We start from the raw sequence: 20,388 nt of genomic DNA on the forward strand, positions 1-20,388 counted from the left end.
CCCAGGTTGGTAACAGCAGGGCGAGAGCAGCGAAGAGGGCGGTGAGGAAGTGACTACCATCATTTCCCAAAGCTGAGGCCCAAGGAGGGAGAGTTGAGGTGGTGCCTTACTGGATAAGTGAGGCCACACGAGCATTCGGGACAGCGGCACAGTATAAGCACGTGTGTTCGTTGGAGCTCAGCATTAGATCCAAGTCCCAGCCCTTATGGAGAGGGAGAATGCAAACCAGCTGCTCTCGCTCTTTATGCCACAGTGACGTATTGTTTTAGGAACTTACCTAATAGGCTTTTTTATTCCTAGAAAGAGATTAAAAGAAACCTCTGTGAAATGCGGAACCTTGAAGAAAAAATGTCAAAACTTCAACTGGTAAGTTGATGTCGCATCATCGCCAGTGTTCAGCATGGAATTGATGTCTGATTTTATAGGTCTATTGAGATGCAATGTATATGGATAATATTCAGCCTTTTAGTGGACTGTGTGGTTTTACCACAGTACAACCGCTACTGCTAATACCAGAACATTCATCACTCCAGAAAGAAATCTTACACCCATCTGCGTCACCCCATTGCCTTCTGCCTCGCCCCGACAGCCGCTCGCCTTTCCTCAGGTTGTGAAGTTCTCCTTCTGGCTGTTTCGTATAAACGGATCATGAGTTCTGTGGCCTTTTGAAGCAGGCTTCTTTCATGTAGGTCTTTTCATTTAGGGTCTTTTCATGGCTTGTGAGGTCATAGCACCAATGGGGACTTCACTCCTTTCTGTAGCTGAGCGATAAACACCGCACAATATGATTATGACATTTCATCGTTTTGTCATTCTCTAACTTTTATAGCGTAGTTTGTAGGCAACAATTTGAAAATTTGAGACCGTGTAAGGAATTGTATACTCCTCTAACTACCTTATGGTGTGGCTGCTAACTAATAGCAGTAACGCCAAAACTGGTGGCTGTTTATAGAAGTGTAATTCAAGCAGTTTTCCTAGGCACAGTGCTGTCCCTGTGGCCTTTTTGTGAGAAAGGCAGGCTTCATTCCAGACCCCCTGGATACAGGCACTCGGTGTGTGATGAGCAGAGTGCTTTACAAGGTGAAACTGGTGCTCATGCCAAGGTGCAGAGCTCTCTTCTCTGTCGCAGCCTGCTGTGTGGGAAGGGTTCCTGTAAGATTAGAAACCAAGACCAACAGTAATTGGCATCTCTTCATTATGTACAGTCGCTGCTCTGGATTCAGGTTACAAGCCATGTCTGTGTCATGGCGGCGTGTAGTCACTATCTGTAGATTTTTGCACACATACTATGCGCAGCACATGATGAGGCTTCCTTTGGCGCTGATCTTTGCAAGTCTTGAGTCTGGCATCGAATAGCTGTTAAGGAAGCCTGCTGGAGAAGCTCGCTCTCGAGTCTCCCAAAGCTCCCTCTCGGTCATAGCTGTGAAGGGGATGTGCTGAGGAAATTTTCTTTGGAACATGGCCTCTGAGTGTGCAAGACTGTTTGCTGCTGCTTCCTATTCTGGGAGTGCTGGAGATGATTGGCAGTGCTTGTCTCGGATCTGTGATCGATTTTCAATACTGTTGGCTGGCACTCACTTTCAGGACCCTCTTATATTCCCGTTAGGATGCTTGTGTTTTATGTATTTCTGAGATACTAATGATACTGATAGCTGGTGTTCACAAAGCACTTGCCATGGTAGAAGCGGTGACTGTGTCCCTGGGTCTGCTCTGCTGCCCTCTTTAAACATAGGTATTAAAAGTTTGTCTTGTGCTTATTCATCTAGAGAGAAGTAGGATAAATGCTGGACAAATGAGTAGCAAATAAAATGTTCCATTTCCCACAAAAGAACATTTTAGCATTTGGGCTTCATGGTATGTTTGGGTTTTGTTTGTTTTCCTTAGAATTTTTTTTAACATGAAAAAAGAAATATATATATATATATATTTTTTTTTTGGGGGGGGGGTTTTGAGACAAGGTTTCTCTGTGTAGCCTTAGCTGTCCTGGACTCACTTTGTAGACCAAGCTGGCCTCGAACTCTCAGCGATCCACCTGCCTCTGCCTACTGAGTGCTAGGATTAAAGGCATGCGCCACCATGCCCAGCCCTACATGCAATATATTTTGATCATATTTTCCCCTAACTCCTCCAAGATCTTCCCTACCCATCCAACTTTCATCCCCCACCCCCCGAAAATAAAAGCAAAGGTCAAAACAAACAAAACACCAGTAAGACAAAAACCACCAAAACAAAACAAAAAGCGCACATAAAAAACATGGAGTCCTTCTAGTGTTGGCCAACTTCTGGGGCTGCCCTGGAGTGTGGTTAATATACAGAGTGGTAAGCTATTGTAGAAAACTGCTTTTCCCTTTCCCAGCAGACGGCAAATGCATCTTGGCTAGGAGTGGGAGACATTTCCCTCTCTGGCACCCTGTCTGCCTTGACCCTGTGCTCGCCCTGTGCATGCTGCCACAGTCTTTGTGGGATGATCTGTGCCTCGGTCCTGCTGGGCCTTGAAGACGCTGTTTCCTGGGAGTCATCTACCATCTTTGGCTCTTGCAATCTTTCCAGATGCTCTACCACGTAGATCTTGAGGGGCGGGTATGATAAAGACATACCACTTAGAACTGAGCACTCAGGGCTCTCACTCCCTGCGCGTTGTCCTGTTATTGGTCTCAGTATCGCTTCCCGTCTCCCATGAGAAGAGACGTCTCCAGTGAGGCCTGAGTGTGCCAGTGACCTGAGCCCCAGCCCAGGCTGGCAGGCAGCTGTAGGTCCTTGGTAGAGAGCTGGTCTTTTAGAGTATGTCTGTCACAACTGAAGTGATTAAAAGTATATGCACACATGCGCACCAGTATGTACACACACACACATACACACACGAATTGCTGTGTGTGTGTATGTGTGTGTGTGTGTATATATATATATTTATAATATATATTATATATATATATGCCTACACAAGTATCCATTTTACCTCTAAGTGCTATAATGTTTAATAAAGGTAAAAGTGTACTTAATTATAGAATTATAATTTTTCAGGAATTAGACTTAAGTCATAAGGAAAAGGAAAGACTGAATGATGAACTCCTTCTAAAATCAGCCCTGGAGACTGTTGTCCAACAGCTTGAACAGGAGAAGCACAGACTTAGCAAAAAATTGGAAAGTTTTACAGTCACAGGTAAGATAAAAAAAGTGGTCTTGCTCTTGCTGTGCTGTTTGCGTTAGTAGATGACCACTCTTGTGTTTCTTTAATGACTATCTGTTGAGCATTTGCTGGGAGCCAGAAGCAACCAGGCAGTGTGGACATAGCAGGAACCCTCTCCTGGATTTCGACTGGCTGCTGCAGGAGACGCTGCTTGACTGTTTTGCAGTGGAATTGTATGCTTCTTAAAATATATTTATTTTTATTTTGTGTACATTGGTGTTTTGACTACATGTATGTCCGTGTTATGGTGTTGGATCCCCTGGAGCAGGAGTTCCAGATAGATGTGAGCTGCCTGGTGGATGCTGGGACTTGAACCTGGGTCCTCTAGGAGAGCAACCAGTGGTTTTAACCTCTGAGCCATCTCTCCAGCCCAAAAGTGTATGCTTCTTTGACACAGACTGAGAAGACCATTCTGAAATGGCAGAACACTGAAGCTGTTACATTGCCTTAACGTCTGCCCACAGTGTCTCTGTGTGATTGCCCTCTATCTGCAGCTCCGCATTCCGTGCAGGCAGCTTCTGTCCCCAGCTCACCCAAGAGCTGCCCTTCCAGTGCATTCCCTCCTGCGGCTGAACGTGGTCAGTTCTCTTCCCTCGTTAGCTTGTTACTTTCTAACAGTGAGCACAGCTGCTCAGTCCTTCTCACTTTCCTGTTTTCTTCTGGCCTCCCTGGTCATATTTCTTGGGGTGAAGTGGCCGCTCATGCGTTTTCTAACGTCAGAGATGAACCGGCTCCGTCTGGTGGGCTGTGTGTGATGAATGAAGAGGAGGGTGGCTGTGCACTGCATACCCCGTGCAAAGGACTCTTACGTCAGGGTCACGGCTCTCTGCTCTACGAGGCTGAACTCTGTGAAGTTACCAGTATAACAGCAGAAAAGTAACACTTGCGCTGAGTGGAAGAAAACTGTGAGCTGTTCAGTTTCTCTGTGCACATGTTGAATTCAGAGTCAGTGAAGTAGGCACCGCTGACACTGTGCTCTTTTAGCGTCCCCTGGAAGTCCTGCACCTAAATGCAGTGCTTTTGTTTATAGTATGAAATGGTATCCAGTGTGATGACACCAACAGAGGGTGACCTTCGCTTATTGGACAGTACTTAATCCTAACGCTTCGTGTGTGTTTTCTTCTCATTCTTCCTCAATATATACCCAGTATATCTGTTCCTTGTGGTTGACACACAGACCAGCTCATGATTGCTAATTGTTTGTCTTCTGTAAAAGTACTTATTTACTTGAGAAATTCACATTATATACGCAGCATTACTTTAAGGCTAACCACCGTAATTTGCAGAAAGGAAGCTGATTTTGGAGGTTGAGAGCATGAGGCTGGAGCACGGGATAAAGCGGCGGGACAAGTCGCCCTCTCGGTTAGACACGTTCCTAAAAGGCATCGAGGAAGAGCGCGATTACTACAGGAGAGAGCTGGAGAAACTGCAGCACCTCGTCCAGCGCAGATCTTGTCCTGTAAATCACTGTGCACGGGAAAAGTCCTCAATATTCAAAGGCTCAGAAAAAGTAAGACCCTTCATAAGTGTAATCAAAAGGGTGTGTGTTTGTGTGTGTGTGTGCGCGCGTGCGTGCTTGTGCTATAAACCTTTTTGTTTTATTGCTGTATTAAATATAACATCATTAATACATGCTTTAAAAGGCCCTAATCTTGACTTTTGTTTTATTCTGTTTCTGTAATGTGGGATCCTTCATTATTAGGAAAACTACCAGACAAGAAAGAGTAGCGTTTTGATTCCTGTAACTTTAGGTTGAGTAAGCTGAGTCAGGCGAGAGTCGTGTTGGCTTTTAGAAACTTGGACTCAGAGACTCCCAATACTGTACATGTCTGCTCTGTCCAGGATTTGTTGTGTGACAGTTGCACTTTGCCTCTGCTGATGGAGCAGCTCTGTGCTTGTGGCACACACAAGCCTTTGTGCCCTTCCCGGCTTTGTTGGTCCAGTCGGGAGCAGCATCACTTTCAACTGCCCAGGTCTTCTCTAGGCCTTTGCTGGGCTGGGGAGCACATCCGCAGTGCATGCTGAGTGGACTGTTCTGTTACCCGGCTGCAGCGAGTGGGTTGACAGTGCTCATTTGTAAGATTGTTCAAGGCAGTAATGAAGCACATGCGTGGCTGTGTTACCTTTGCCATGAAGAGCTTGTTTCCATTGTCTGCTAGTTCCGTGCCTTTGCTTTACTCTGCCTTTCAACCTCATTGGCTAATGGCTATAGTTTGCTGGCCAAATGAATCGGTGGAAACGACAGTGCAAGTTCATTTATGTTTCATTATGCTCTTATTTCTCAAGAAAAATAAGTCACTGGATTGTTCATTTTTATTATGTAAAAGAATCATAATGTGGCTGGGTGCGCTAGTGCACACCTGTAATCCCGGTACTCAGCGAGGCAGAGGCAGGTGGAGCTCCGTGAGTTCGAGGCCAGCCTGGTCTACAAAGTGAGACCAGGACAGCCGGGGCTACAGAGAAACCCTGTCTCCAAAAACAAACATACAAAAAAACCAAATAAATAAAAACCAAACCTAATAGAATCACAAAATGTATTAAATGGTATTGAATGTTGAGTAACTAAGTATCGATTCAGTTGCTTGGGTCACTGTGGGAAGACAAGCGAGATATTGCTGAGGTCATGGTATAGTTAGGAGATACTGTCCCTTCTTCAATTCATCTGCATTTTTAAGTGTTATGTTACCTGGCATAGAAAAGAATTCATTTTGTATACTTCAAAACTTTAGGATGTTCAGAATGTTTTATAGCGCCAATAATAAGCTTCAGGCATGGTGGGCAGCTGTGGGTAAGCATGAGTGAATGAGTGTGTGTGAGACAGTGGTGAGCCCCGAGACCTGTGTGTGAGACAGTGGTGAGCCCCGACACCTGTGTGTGAGACAGTGGTGAGCCCCGAGACCTGTGTGTGAGACAGTGGTGAGCCCTGAGACCTGTGTGTGAGACAGTGGTGAGCCCTGAGACCTGTGTGTGAGACAGTGGTGAGCCCCGAGACCTGTGTGTGAGACAGTGGTGAGCCCCGAGACCTGTGTGTGAGACAGTGGTGAGCCCCGAGACCTGTGTGTGAGACAGTGGTGAGCCCCGAGACCTGTGTGTGAGACAGTGGTGAGCCCCGACACCTGTGTGTGAGACAGTGGTGAGCCCCGACACCTGTGTGTGAGACAGTGGTGAGCCCCGAGACCTGAGTGTGAGACAGTGGTGAGCCCCGAGACCTGTGTGTGAGACAGTGGTGAGCCCCGACACCTGTGTGTGAGACAGTGGTGAGCCCCGACACCTGTGTGTGAGACAGTGGTGAGCCCCGAGACCTGAGTGTAGACAGTGGTGAGCCCCGAGACCTGTGTGTGAGACAGTGGTGAGCCCCGAGACCTGTGTGTGAGACAGTGGTGAGCCCCGACACCTGTGTGTGAGACAGTGGTGAGTCCCGACACCTGTGTGTGAGACAGTGGTGAGCCCCGAGACCTGTGTGTGAGACAGTGGTGAGTCCCGACACCTGTGTGTGAGACAGTGGTGAGCCCTGAGACCTGTGTGTGAGACAGTGGTGAGCCCTGAGACCCGGGGAGTTCATTTCCCACATAAGAGTAGGTATTTTAAACATTTAGTTGGCAGACAGCAAAGACTTCTCTCAAGCTGGACTTGGTACTTGGTGTGGCTGTCAGCTTCCTGCTTTATGGTAAGCTGTCAGACATAGTTTCTAGCGATTACAATAAATCAGAAAAAACTGGGCACTTGTATTATTAGTGATCTTCACTATTACAGCCCCACTGAGTTTCTCTTGTCTTTGCGGGGAGCATTTCCCCTTTGACCTTATATTTACTGTGTTTCCCAAACTGAGTTTGAGGTCAGCACAAAGCTTTGGAAGTGGAGGCTGGACACAAGTCCCAGCTTCTTGCACCAGCATCTGATAGACTCAGAGAAGCTGGCTTCATGCAGAGCTCACTCCTCGTGTGCAGACCCAGAAACCTAAGGGCCCTCCAGCATAGGGCTTAGTTCCCTCTAGGAAACAGTGTGTTTCTTATTGCTTGCTGCTTTAAAGCATCTCTGATCTGTGCAGAGGATTCAGTCCAGCAGATTGTGTGTGTGTGTGTGTGTGTGTGTGTGTGTGTGTGTGTGTTGTATGTTTTCTAGGAATGAAGCATGTACTGTAGAGATTATGGCAAGAAGATTGCCACAAATTCAAGGTCAGCTTGGCTACAAACAAGTTCCAGAGCAGTTGGGGCTCTGTAGTGAGACCCTGTCTCAAAACAAGAAAGGAGTTGTTGATGTTGCACCTTCAGCGCTGTGCATGCTGCTTGTTAATGTGTGTTTCAGAATAATAAACTGGAGAAAGGGAGGTAATTGTCATGCATCACAGCAATGCTAACTTAAGCATTACGTGTAAGGCATAGATACAGAAAAGGGTAGAATTCCAGGTCAAGCAGACTAGCCAGGAAACGTTCAGACATCATACCAGGTACTGAACACAGAATTACAGAAACAGGCCCCTCTTGTGTCTCTCACAGGAATTCAATTTAGTGACTTCCTGTTGCATTAAAAGCATCATGCAAATTTGAGGGATATATCTACCATTGAGCCATATCTACGACTGTTGTGTAACCTTTAAGAGCTCAATTCCATTAAGTGTTAATGAAGACCGACTAGAACAATTCAGAGCAGTTAAAGAGTTTTGCATACTCTGAAGTACATGAAGAATCTGGAAGGATTCCTTGTAGAAAATGACATTTAAGCTGAGGCATAGACCGTAATGACAACAGACTTGAATCTTTATTCATTACACTCCTTTTCTAGGATCTGTGCAGACTCCCTTCTGTAAGATGTTTTAAATGGTAGAGTTAGGTCACAGGTTTTCCAATATGGTCTTAAGCCTGTATTATCTTGAAATCCTGATCTGTTCTTGTGTAAACATCTTGCCCTTTAGTGTGTCCATGATACCCAATCTTGCCCATGCTTGTTTAACAAAAAGGATGTCTTTTTCCTAAGTGGAAGCACCTCACACATGTCTAGCGTTTACTGAGTCTTCACTGGTATTGTATATGCTCAGCAGATAGCAAATAATGCAAGCAAGCATAGCAGCAGGAACAACCGAGAGCTCACCTTTGGGTCCACACGCAGGAGACAGAGAGCACACTGGGAAAGGGACTCTTGACATTGTAAAGCCTGCCCCCAGTGACACTCCTCCAACAAGGCCACATACCCCTACTCTTCCCACGCAGTTCCACGAACTTGGGACCAACTATTCAGACATGTGAGCCTACAGGGGCCATTCTCGCTCTCACCGCCACAACAGTACAGCAGCTTACCAGAGTTTCTGTCTTTAGTTCCTTGACATTGACATGCTGTAAATTTACCATCCTCATTTTCATGATGGCAGCGAAGACTAAACCTACTGAATCATACTGTGATAGTAGATATATTCTTTAAAACATTGGCGTTGATTGCTTAGTCAGTGACTGTCCTAATACATAGTGCCTGGTAGCAATATCTGTGTCTGTGACATGGCAGATAGCCCTTGTGTGGGTATGCAGCTGGGGCAGTTGGGACTGCTGTACCTGAGAAGCTGACCTTAATGGTCAGTCATAGAAAGCGGGCACACACATACTTCCTGGACTCCTCCTTGGCAGAGTTATGAAGTAATGACTCTGCAGGCTTACCATGCATCAAGATAGCAGGGAAGGCCTGACAAAATGTCTTAATACCTTGCTCCCAAAGACTCTAGCATGGACCCTCAACTTCGTGTGTAGAACAGGTTTCAGGGTGCTGCTGATGTCCTGGTCTAGAGGTTATAGTTTAGGTGCCACTACCATGTTACAGGAACAGCTAAGCACAGCAGCTATGAAGCAGCTGTGCAGCTATGGTCTGCACAGGTGGTACTGTCGGTCGCCATGTGCCTTCCTGGGAACCTAAAAGCCAGGGAATTGGCATCGTCATTGCCAGTGCTTTCCTCTGCTCGCAAGAGTTGTTTAATTACGTTAAGAGAACTTCTGTTCCTTTGTCTGTTAGTCTGCTCCACCAGCCTCATCGCGAGTATGTTTGCGACAACCACACATAATTAATTTGTCATAATTACAACAAATGATAATGTGCATCTTGGTAATTGTTTCAGGGTGACTACAATTCAGACATTCACCTGATCACAAGAGAAAGGGATGAGCTCCAGCGCATGCTAGAAAGATTTGAAAAATACATGGAGGATATACAGTCCAACGTGAAACTGCTGACCGCAGAAAGGGATAGACTAAGTGCCTTGTATAAAGAAGTAAGAAGTTGCTTCTGATTCATCCAGCAGGCCATTTAGAATCTGTTACCTATAGCAGAATCACTGTGTCCTACAAGTTTTCATAGCACCTGCGACTCACGACTTTCCTTCCTAATTAAAATGATAAGTAGTGGTATTGACTGTCATCTTGTTCTCAAAACTGATATTTCTGTCTTTTTTGTTTTCATGGCTATTCCCTGTCATTTCTAGCTTATCAGCATGCCAGGTCAATTAGAGATAGCCTCTTTGTTCTGAACGTAACTAACAGATCTTAGCTGGCTCTGAGCCAAACTTTATCTTGGATTTAGATATGCAGTCACATGTCTGGGCCCCAGGGATGAGCTGGATGTGCACCCACTGTTTGAAATTGCCTGTCCATTAGCCTGAGTTAGAGTGCCTGCCGCACTGGCATGAGGATGAGGTCAGGTCCCTAACACCTAAAGCCAGCCATATGGCCCATCTGTGACCTCAGCACAGGGGTCAAGACGAGTAGGTCTCCAGGGCTTCCTGTTTGCTCAGTGTAGCCAGCCAATGGGAGCCGGTGGCACACTCTAAGTTAGCTCCTGGTGCAAAGCTGCCCTGGGAGGCCAGCAGCCTGGCCTGTTACAGAGTGTGACTTAGCGGAGGGTGAGTTACTCTACAGATCCTGGAGTCTGTGGCTGGTTTGCTCCAGGCCCACCCTCCTAAAGTCCCTTACTGCTTCGACAGGAGAGGAGGACACATCAGCTAAAAGAGACAGCTTTACTTCTGTGAGCTTCTCCAGAACTTGGCAGTGCACTAATTAAATGTATCCACTTCTGGAGTTTCCCCACAGTAGACGTAGCTCTCAGCTCCCATGTGTCAGCCTAGTTAAATCTTTTCAGTCAGTCTGCTTCTAGTTTCCAGTGTTTGGTGGCCACAGCCTCTCAATCTTCTAGTCTTTGAGACTTTAGTACCTAATTTTAATCTTTTCACTCTTATTTTTTTGGGGATTTGGGAAGAAAGGGAAAGTAACATGTATTCAGTATATCACTGTCCCACCCCTTTAAAAAATGGATTATAACATAAGGGTTTGCATACCTTGTAATTCTCCAAGGCAAAGGAAGAGCTATCTGCACTGAGACAGGAGTCCACGAATACAAAAGCCCCCAGCAATCTTGACTGTATAGAGAAGGAGAAAGAGCATGCATTATCTGAGTTAAGAAGAATCACAGCAGAAAAGGAAGTTCTGAAAGAAAAGCTGAAAGTAAGTGATACAGTTTACAACCTTTTGAAATGTAAGTTATTAGGTATTTGGGGGGAAAGTGAAAGTCGCGTGCATTCATTACACCCATCCCCACTGCCTCCCTTAATAACCGCGCTTTCTTGGGAAGTTACTATTCAGTGAAGTGGAGCTGGCATAGCAGCGTGCCAGCCCACCTGAACCTCCTTGTGTGTGTGGCAGCTGCTGAGATAGTCCACCATTGATGGTGTGGTCCACAGCTGTTTTCATACCACGGTGGCTGAGTTAGGAAGTCCACATTTGGGTCCCAAAGCCTAGGATATTCCTTATCGGTCCTTACAGAAACAGCCCACCACACCCTGAACTCAGTATTATTTTAGCTCAAGTGGCATCCTTTTCTTCTGTGTTAATGACTTTATAGATATTTTTCACCTAGCATAAAATTTACTCCCTTTTCTCCCTGTGTTTTATAATCTTCACCATAATTTATCTTAAGAAAACGCCTCACCACAGTAAGGAACCATGTATCCATTGTAACAGCTTCAGTTGAAGTTTTACATGCAAAGGCAGTGTAAGAATATTTTTGATTGGAGTCTTTTGGAATGTTGCCTTCTAAAAATTAAAAAAAAAAAAAAAGTTAAATTACCATAGAGAAAGCACCTGTGCAATATGGCACCGCTCAGCACACGTGTCTCACTTCCCTTTTCCCTTTTCCATATCTGTTGCAATGACCAGAAATGTAAAAATACAATTTTAGAACTCAGAAAGGCTGCGTTCAGATTACCAGAACCCTTCTGGGTTGTAGGAGGTGGGTTTTTGTGATTTTACAAGAGAACTTTTCCTTAAAAAACAGAATTACTCCTGTGCCACCTCCAACCTTCTGGAGTGTTTGCTGTTGGTCCCCTGGCTACCTCCTCTCCTGAGCAGCCATTATGACTAAGCTCTCCTTGAAAGCTCCTAGTCACAGCTGTCTGTCAGTGCTGCCTGTTGAACAAGAGCAACACACACACACACACACACACACACACACACACACACACACACACGTGAGAGCACTGTTCTGAGTGTGTTTGAAATATGAGCCATCACAGAAATCTTCAAAAAAGTCTTTTCTTATAGTTGCTGTTCACAGATGAGAGCCCTGGACTATAATTTACATAACTTGTCTAGCCTCCCCCGCCTGTGGCATACAGTCTCCCTGAGCTCCTTTCTTTCCAAGTGTGTACTCCTTTCTCTCCTGCCCCCATCCTGCTGTGGTGGTTATTCTCTCACGTGCCTCATTATAGTGGGGACCTCTGTGCTCTGATATGTGCTTAGTATTGATTACAGACTCATTTTTCAGAGATGTAAATGTCATGTTAACTCTAATAAAGCTTATTAGCTGTTTACAAGACCATTAGTGATAGCCCTCGCCTATTTTAAGGTCTGTCCTCATCTACCCACACTCCTTTTTGCTATTTATCACTCTTTTTTTTTTCTCAAGGCTCCTGGCTTAAGGGACCTCTCTTGCCACCAGTCTCTGCACAGACGGCTGTAAGAGTCCCTCACCTCTTCAAATGCCCTGCCTACTTATCCTTTAGTTCCACCTTAAACATCAGCTAGTGGACACAAGGCTCTAGATTCCTTCTGACGTATAGAAATAAAGCTCCTTGCCTAGAAAATATTCACGTATTTATATTAATTTGTTTTCCTTTATGCTTGAGAATTTCATACATGTATATAAAGAAAAGTGATCATATATATTCCTCTTAGCCCCTCCCAGCTCCCCTCATGTTCCAGTTTCTTTTGGTGGGGGTATCCACTCGGGCATAGGAATCCTATCAGGGACCATGTCTTTAAAATAGAGTGCTTTTCACTCAAATCCTAGGTCTGGCTCATTCCTCCTGGCACTTCTCAGTTGTCCTCTCCATGTGACTCCCTCCTTCTCTTCCTGCTGTTTCTCCTCCGTCACTGGACGAGAATGTCCCACCCTATTCTCTGTATTGCCTGGCATTGGCTAGTTGGCTTTTATTGGCACAGCAGAGAACAAATGGTGGCATGTTTACATGAACTTGAGACAGGAGATACTTAGAATAAACATCACAATTCAATGTCTGGATTGACACCAGATAGTAGGGTAGAGAGATTAGCATTTGAATGAACAAGGGTAAACTGTACACAGTCCACAAAAACATTATGCCAACACTAGAAAAACTCAGTGACTATTACATTTTGTATTTTTGGCTTGGCAACAGCTGAGACTTGAGAGAGGTAATATAGGCAGAAACTGGTTCTATTCTGACAAGCTAGTTCTTTTTTTTTTTTTTACTTTTTAAAAATTAATTTATTCATATTACATCTCGGTTGTTATCCCATCCCTTGTATCCTCCTGTTCCTCCCTCCCTCCCGCTTTCACCCTATTCTCCCCCCCTATGTCTGTGACTGAGGGGGACCTCCTCCCCCTCTATGTGATCATAGGCTATCAAGTCTCTTCTTGACAACCTGCTGTCCTTCCTCTGTGTGCCGCTGGGCCTCCCCATCCAGGGCACGTGTTGACCGCTAGTTGTTAAAACTGGTCTTGTACTTGTGTTACCTGTGTCTGATCATGTGTTTTCTTCTTTGTATCCTGTTCTTCTTGCCTCTGAGTTGTAGCTCAGCAATAGAGAACTAACCTAGCGTGAGGCTCCCAGTTCAGTCAGCAGCACTGTAAAAAAATAAGTGGGAAGGTGGGGCGGGGGTGGGGGGTCCTGACATCTGTTCTTGTGAACACACATTTGTGAACTTGTAACTTGGTGTGCTGTTCTCTCAGTGATGCCCTGTGTTAGCAAGGATCAATCTATGTAATCTTTATAAATGAGTCCACTCCATTTTCTCTTCTGTGTGACAAATGAAGGTAGAAATGTAACTTTTCTAACTGAATGTTTTTATAAAATATCTGACCTTTCTATAACATTCATAGATTCTATGAAATAGGAAACATAGCTCTGCAAACTTGCATTACTTACTTTTATGATTATTTGATACACATGAATGTTTTTTATAAATTTCTTTTTCAGAGTATCCAAGAAATAGATGTTTTTGAAAAATCAGAATTAGAGAAAACTATTGAACATTTGACATATATTAATCACCAGGTAATTATCAGAGGATTTGGGGAGTATTGCATTTGGGGAGTGACTGTGCTAGTTGTGATTTTAGAATACTGTATGGCTTTGAAAACTGCGCTGCGGAGAAGAGCAGTGTGTGCTTGGAGGCTTGGTACTTGCTTTGAATCCAGCTTCCTGTCTAGACCAATTTCTTGGCTCTTCTGTCTTTTAGCTTTTTCATTTATGATATGGTAGTGGTGTTTCTGTTTCTCGGAGTTTCTATGATAATGTAATAGATGACCAACACACAGGCCACGCCTAAGAAAGTCCTGGTATGTTACAGGCTTCGGTAGTGGCGAGCAGTGATTATTGTGGTCTGGTCTTAGAAAAGTAATTATATAATATAAACAGACCAAAAAGTGAGACTCACTGTTCATTTTCTTCATAGTTAGCCTCAGTGTATCTAGGCAATGCTTGCAGGATGCCTCAGATGGCTAATTCTCAAGAATCACGTTTATGTGTAAAATGGTATAATATTGCATATAACCTATACATTCTTTAAATCATATTTAGGCTTTTTATGGGACTTTTTATAATTACATAATACTTTATACAATGTAAATGTTTTATAAGCAGTTGTTATGCTGTGTTGTTTAGGAAATAATGACAAGAAAAACATTTGTATGTTCAATACAGATGCAACCTTTCTAGGCTAACTAGATATTATACATTTTATACACTTGGCTACTCTGAAATTCCAGAATTTATGCAGAAACAGCCAAAACTCAGATAAAAGTTTAAGGAACATGATACTGGGTTTTAGGACCATTATAATTAAGATAAGGACTAATAAAGACTGATGACACCAAATATAACAAACATAAAAAGAACTTAACATATGCAGAAACCCAGATCAGTGAGTAAATAATGATTATTTAGTAATTCTTTTCTGGATGAATGACAAAATATATTAAGATATAAAGAACAAGAATTTGGCCCCTCGTTGATTGCCTTTAAGTTACCTCTCCCAGGTTAATTAGTCCATCACCTCTTATCTCCAAGTGTGTGACATAGTCACAAGTCTCAGGGAACGACAGCATTTACATGTTTTGCCACAGTGTAACTAACACACTTGGCTTTTGGTCCTTTCCCCAGCATCCTTGTTCCCATCTGACACCTATGAGCCTGCGCCTTAGCCATCCACACTCCTGTCAGCATGGGATCTTCTCTCCTCCCATCCAACTAGCCTAAGCCCCTCACATGGTAACATTCTTAGTTTCGGTAGGTCACTTCTCCAAACTCTTTGAAACCACTTCTAGCAGCTAGTCCCAAAGATTTCTAAACTACATGGTCAAGGAGTCATCGCAGCCCACTTCTTTTTTGTTGATTTTTAGTGTTTGTCAGCCTTCAGTTTGTGTGAGAAGACGGCTTAAGGAAAGGTTTATCTGGGCTTACAGTTTCAGGGGTTGAACCCATGGCCACCTCCATTGCCTGGCTCTGAAGCAAAGCAGAACTTTGTAGTGGAGAGAGTCTAGCAGACTAGCACTGCTCACACAGCAGCCAGAAAGCAGAGACGATGAGAAGAGCAGGGCACACAAAGCATTATCCTCAGGCCATACCCCAGCAACCCCCTGGCTTTTACTAGGTCCTGCTTCCTACAGAGCCTACCACCTCCCCAAGAGTGCAGCCCAAGCCTTCAGTACTCGAGACTGTCCTGGACATTTCGTGTTCAGACCACAGCAGGCATGATCATAGCAACTGCATGCTTCAGCAGTTCATGTCTAGGTAGTTACTCTATGTTTAAGATCAGCAGACTACAGTTCCTGGGCCAGATACACCCATGGCTCTGTAGGTTGGGTTTTAGTGAAGGTGTTGACTGGCTCATTTGTTTGTGTTTGGTCTGCACCTGCTGTTTCAGTGGAGTGGTGGTGACTGACAAGAGGTTCCCACAGAGCCTAAACTATTTATTGGCACCAATATGTGATCATTAATCATAGAGTGAAGTGCTATTGAGCAGAAAAATGAAAGTTCTTAGCATCAACATGTATGACTGGTATAAATGCATGTTGTAAGTTGCTGAGGAAAGCGCATAGTGTGATTCTACTTATGAAAAGTTCAGAAACAAGGGAAAGTAAGCAGTGCATGACTCAGGAAGCAATGCTACTGCATGCACTGAGGAAAGCAAGATGCTTGGTGCCATGGTGCATACCTGCAGGTTCAGCCACATGGGAGGCTGAGGCAGGAGCATCATTTGAGCATAGGAATTCAAGGATAGCCCATGGAACACAGCAAGATCCCATCTAAATGACAAAACAGAAAAGAAATGAGGAACAGGATTCAGGATTGTGAGTCTGTGTGGCAGAAACAGGCTATGACTAAGGACTGCCCAAGGAGGGTAGATAATACTTTTTAAACCACAGAGGAGACACTCTTCCTGTGTTAGGACTTCCTCATATTGTAGGGAAGGTGGGTGTATTGATTGTCCGTTTCCACATGAAGCCCAGTTTTAGTTACAGGAGCTTTACTGTTTACTCTTATGGTAAGTTTATTTGCTTTCTCTAGGCCCCAGTTTTTGGGGTTTTTTGTTTGTTTGTTTTTCTCTTTTAAGTGAAGTTTAAGACTCCATCCTTATTAAAAGTAATTTTCTTAGGATTTGATTTTATTGGCATTTCATTGAATTTATACTTTAGTGAATTTTTGAATTTAAATTTATTTTATTTATTTGGTTTTTTGAGACATGTCCTGGACTCACTTGTAGACCAGGCTAGCCTCAAACTCACAGAGATCCACCTGCCTCTGCCTTCCAAGTGCTGTGATTAAAGGTGTGTGCCACCATGCCCAGTAATTTGGTGAAATTTTAACAAATTTAAAGTCTTATGTTCCTACCCAGAGAAGCATGGCAGTGTTTATTAAGTGAGGTCTTACTTTATGCATTCAAGGAGAGCTTCTACTTTGCTTCTCATATAACTCTTGACCATTTTGTGGTTACATTCTTTGCTCCCCTTTTTGTATAATTCCTGTCTACTCACTGCAGCTTTCAACGTGTTGTGCTTTTGTTTGTTTGTTTGTGGTGGTGGGGGTTGTTATCATCGATGTTGTTTGGGGATCGGGGGAGTCTGTTGGTTCTAAAACCTGGAAATGAACCATGCCGTGTGGGGTGGGTGGGGTGGAGTTTGAGTTTTAGGAAGTTCCTCAGATTTTTCATCCTGCTTATAGTTTCTCTGTTTCATTGCTGTTTTGGATTTATTCTTTTGTTTTGTTTTGTTTTGTTTTGTTTTGTTTACATGTCTTCTTTCATTGTGGTGATAGTGAGGAAAGGCAAATGGAAATACCACCCTGACATATAGGTGCTAGGTACCAATGACATTCACTGTTTTAGGAATCTAATATATTTCCTTAATTGTCTTCGAGAATATTATTAAAGAGTAGCTATGAAAAATAAGACATTACCATGTATGCTTATTAATTTTTTAAATTTAAATTATAGCTTGAAAATGAAAAATATGAATTGCAATCTAAAATATTAATAATGAAAGAAACAATGGAGTCATTAGAGAACAAATCCAAACTCCAAGCTCAAAAGCTTAACCATGTGACTGGCGACTCATGCCATCAGAAAACAGAGATGAACTCTCTCAGGTAAGTCTCCTAAAGCTGTCATTGTTTGACCTCTGGGACATGCTGCTGGTTATGCCAGATTCGTAACCATGGTGTTTTGGTCTGTGCCCTTGAACTGTGGTTTCTCAAGTTGGCCTCATGGCACGGTCCCCTGGGAGCTTCTAGGAAGGATGAGGGAGGCCTTTAGGAGCTCTGATTTCCTGAGTGAATCTAGAGAGATCTGGGCATCCATAGTTTTGAAACGTTCACAGGTTGACATGGTCATCAGGAAGCTCTCTGACCTATCTGTTTGTAAACTACACCTCAGATCATTGAGACGCTGTGCTCCGTAGGGATGCAGGGATCTTAGCACTGTCGCCATGTGGGCCATTTCTTTCTTTCTTTTTTTTTTCTCATCTTACTTATTATATATAAATCTCATATCTTTAAAAATAACATATAGTCCAAATGTTTTATGTCCTATGTTTAAGCCTTTCTGATTTAGAAACAGAAAAATTACCCGAGGAGTAGTGAAGCCAACTGACAGTACATAGCGCATGGGTTTAACGGGTCAGAAAGAAATCTTCAAATGTCAACAAAATCTCTATGCAACTCAGTCATGAAGCAGAAACATGTTGCGGTCAGGAAGGATGGTAGTGATAATGATTTTTTTAAGTGATAAGTTACAACTGAAAAGTTGTTGAGCAATAGATTGTCTACTCTAGAAACTGAGTTTGTAAAACAACAAATAAGTTCAAGAGTTTTCACCTGTAATTCAGAAGGCCAAAGAGAGGTGGTGAGACTAAAAGACACAGACCTCATTACAAAACCCAGGGGTCGCAAACAGAAGCAGCTGGGAAAAGGAAGGCCCAAGGGAAGATCCGCAGGGGCTCCTGGGTTATCGAGTGGCTTCAAGAAACAAGACCAAGAAACAAGACCAAGAATGCCCTTGCTGACTCGTCATTCAGCTTCGCTCCCCGATGCCTTCCTGCCATCTTTATCAGGAGGGCTTTAGAAAAGCTAAAAGGGCGCAGCTCTATCAAATCCATGTTTCTATGGAGGAGAGCAGTGTGAGCCTGCCCCTCTTCTGCTCTGTCCTCAGCGCCAAAGTCCTGGCAGGCACACTGCTGCATTTTGTCTTCAGAATTGCCACTTTACCCTTTGGTTTTGTATCCAGCTGAATGGAGCTGGCATTTAACCTCCTTCAGATCATAACCACACTACCACTTTATTTTTCTCACCGAAGACTCTGGAAACAACTGCTGTTGGCCTCTTTTGGGTGCCATAGACTGGTCTATAGCTCCTTTGCAGTTTTTGTTCTGATACTAATATCATTTTCTCTTTATGAGTTCAACCTGCTTCTGCCTTCACATATGTGCCATTCAATCACTGTGCAGTAGGAGAGGATTATGGGAATTGTTCTACCTTGCATATTGCGTCATCTTAGGACTGTTCATTGCACTGACCAAACCCCCCACCTCTGCCTTTCTCTCCCTCCCAGTGTGTGTGTGTGTCTGTGTGTGTAAGGGGGAGCTTATCCCTAAGGCCAGTGTATCTTCGAGATTCTGTTGGTAAACATTGGTAAAAACTTGAGTTCAAGCTCTCAGGTCTAAATTCAACACTAAACCTCGTACAAACCAAACCACAGCACACACCTTTTCTGAGCAGAAGATCATTGTCCAAACCTTATGCCATTTTCAGTGTGGTTCACAGAGCTCTGATCACGTGACAATACAAGAAGCTGCTTCTCGGAGGTGAGGTCACTCCTTCCTACCCCCAGGCCATCTTCTCTTTCTCTTCCTGTGTTACACATTTTTTCCACCAAATTTCCACACCTCCAAACAGGCCTTCTGGATCAGGCACAGCCCCTAGGTGTAGAAATAAAGGGTCTTGGTCTGGTCTCTCGGTCAGCATCAGAGCACAGTGTGAAAGCAGCCGTTGTGAAATGTTAATGACTCGTGTCTCTTAGGCCACATCATTTAATGATGTCTAGCAGCGCGCACCCTAACTCAGACCTTCACGATAGAATACAGAGATGTCTGTCCACAGGATGATGGCTTTTGATGCCTCTGCCTCTCTAGAACTGGGGTCAGCAAACTCACTGTCAGTACTCACTGTTAAAGACTATGTGGGCAGTTTCTGTCACACTTTTAAAAACCAACCTCTGAAATGCAGAAGTCATTGTGGGCAGTGTGAAGTGAACGAGTGTGGGGTGAACGGGCGTGAAGTGAACGAGTGTGGAGTGAACGAGTGTGGAGTGAACGGGTGTGGAGTGAATGCGTGTGGGGTGAACGCGTGTGGGGTGAACGGGTGTGGGGTGAACGCGTGTGGGGTGAATGGGTGTGGAGTGAACGTGTGTGGAGTGAATGAGTGTGGAGTGAACGCGTGGGGGTGAACGCGTGTGAGGTGAACGAGTGTGGAGTGAACGCGTGTGGGGTGAACGGGTGTGGGGTGAACGCGTGTGGGGTGAACGCGTGTGGGGTGAACGCGTGTGAGGTGAACGGGTGTGGGGTGAACGCGCGTGGGGTGAACGCATGTGGGGTGAACGGGCATGGGGTGAACGCGTGTGGGGTGAACGCGTGTGAGGTGAACGAATGTGGGGTGAACGCGTGTGGGGTGAACGCGTGTGAGGTGAACGAATGTGGGGTGAACGCGTGTGAGGTGAACGGGTGTGGGGTGAACGCGCGTGGGGTGAACGGGCGTGGGGTGAACGCGTATGGGGTGAACGCGTGTGGGGTGAACGCGTGTGGGGTGAACGTGTGTGGGGTGAATGGGCGTGGGTCTGCTCCACTACAGTTTTATTGATGGATACTGAATTTGGATTTCATTTAATTTTTATGTCACAGAATGTTTTCCTGTGGATTTTTTTCACTCAAGCATAAAAACTCTTTGCAGCTAGAAAGAAATAAACGATCAGCCATGGCTTTTCAACCCTTGTTCAAGGATAGCTGTTTCCCAGACCACTTAGATAACTGGCTTTGCGAATCGCTCTGTGGCAGACAGCTTTAATCTTTGTCACTGCTGGCAGTGAGGCTCCAAACGATGGCGCATCAGGTCACTTTAACTGCTTTTGTGGGGTTTCACTGTT

At 44.4% G+C, this 20,388-nt stretch overlaps 1 protein-coding gene across 1 annotated transcript in view; it reads left to right on the forward strand.

Moving 5' to 3' along the window:
- Positions 1 to 20,388, forward strand: part of Cep135 (centrosomal protein 135) — a 53,991-nt gene that overhangs the window by 17,376 nt on the left and 16,227 nt on the right. The window contains exons 9-15 of the mRNA XM_051170302.1: positions 301 to 366; positions 3,022 to 3,160; positions 4,474 to 4,697; positions 9,285 to 9,437; positions 10,513 to 10,662; positions 13,674 to 13,751; positions 17,191 to 17,342. Of these exons, the coding sequence (XP_051026259.1) occupies positions 301 to 366; positions 3,022 to 3,160; positions 4,474 to 4,697; positions 9,285 to 9,437; positions 10,513 to 10,662; positions 13,674 to 13,751; positions 17,191 to 17,342 (962 nt within the window). The remainder of the gene's footprint in view (positions 1 to 300; positions 367 to 3,021; positions 3,161 to 4,473; positions 4,698 to 9,284; positions 9,438 to 10,512; positions 10,663 to 13,673; positions 13,752 to 17,190; positions 17,343 to 20,388) is intronic.

This window comes from Acomys russatus, chromosome 28, assembly GCF_903995435.1.
Source record: "Acomys russatus chromosome 28, mAcoRus1.1, whole genome shotgun sequence".
NCBI classification, from domain to species: domain Eukaryota; kingdom Metazoa; phylum Chordata; class Mammalia; order Rodentia; family Muridae; genus Acomys; species Acomys russatus.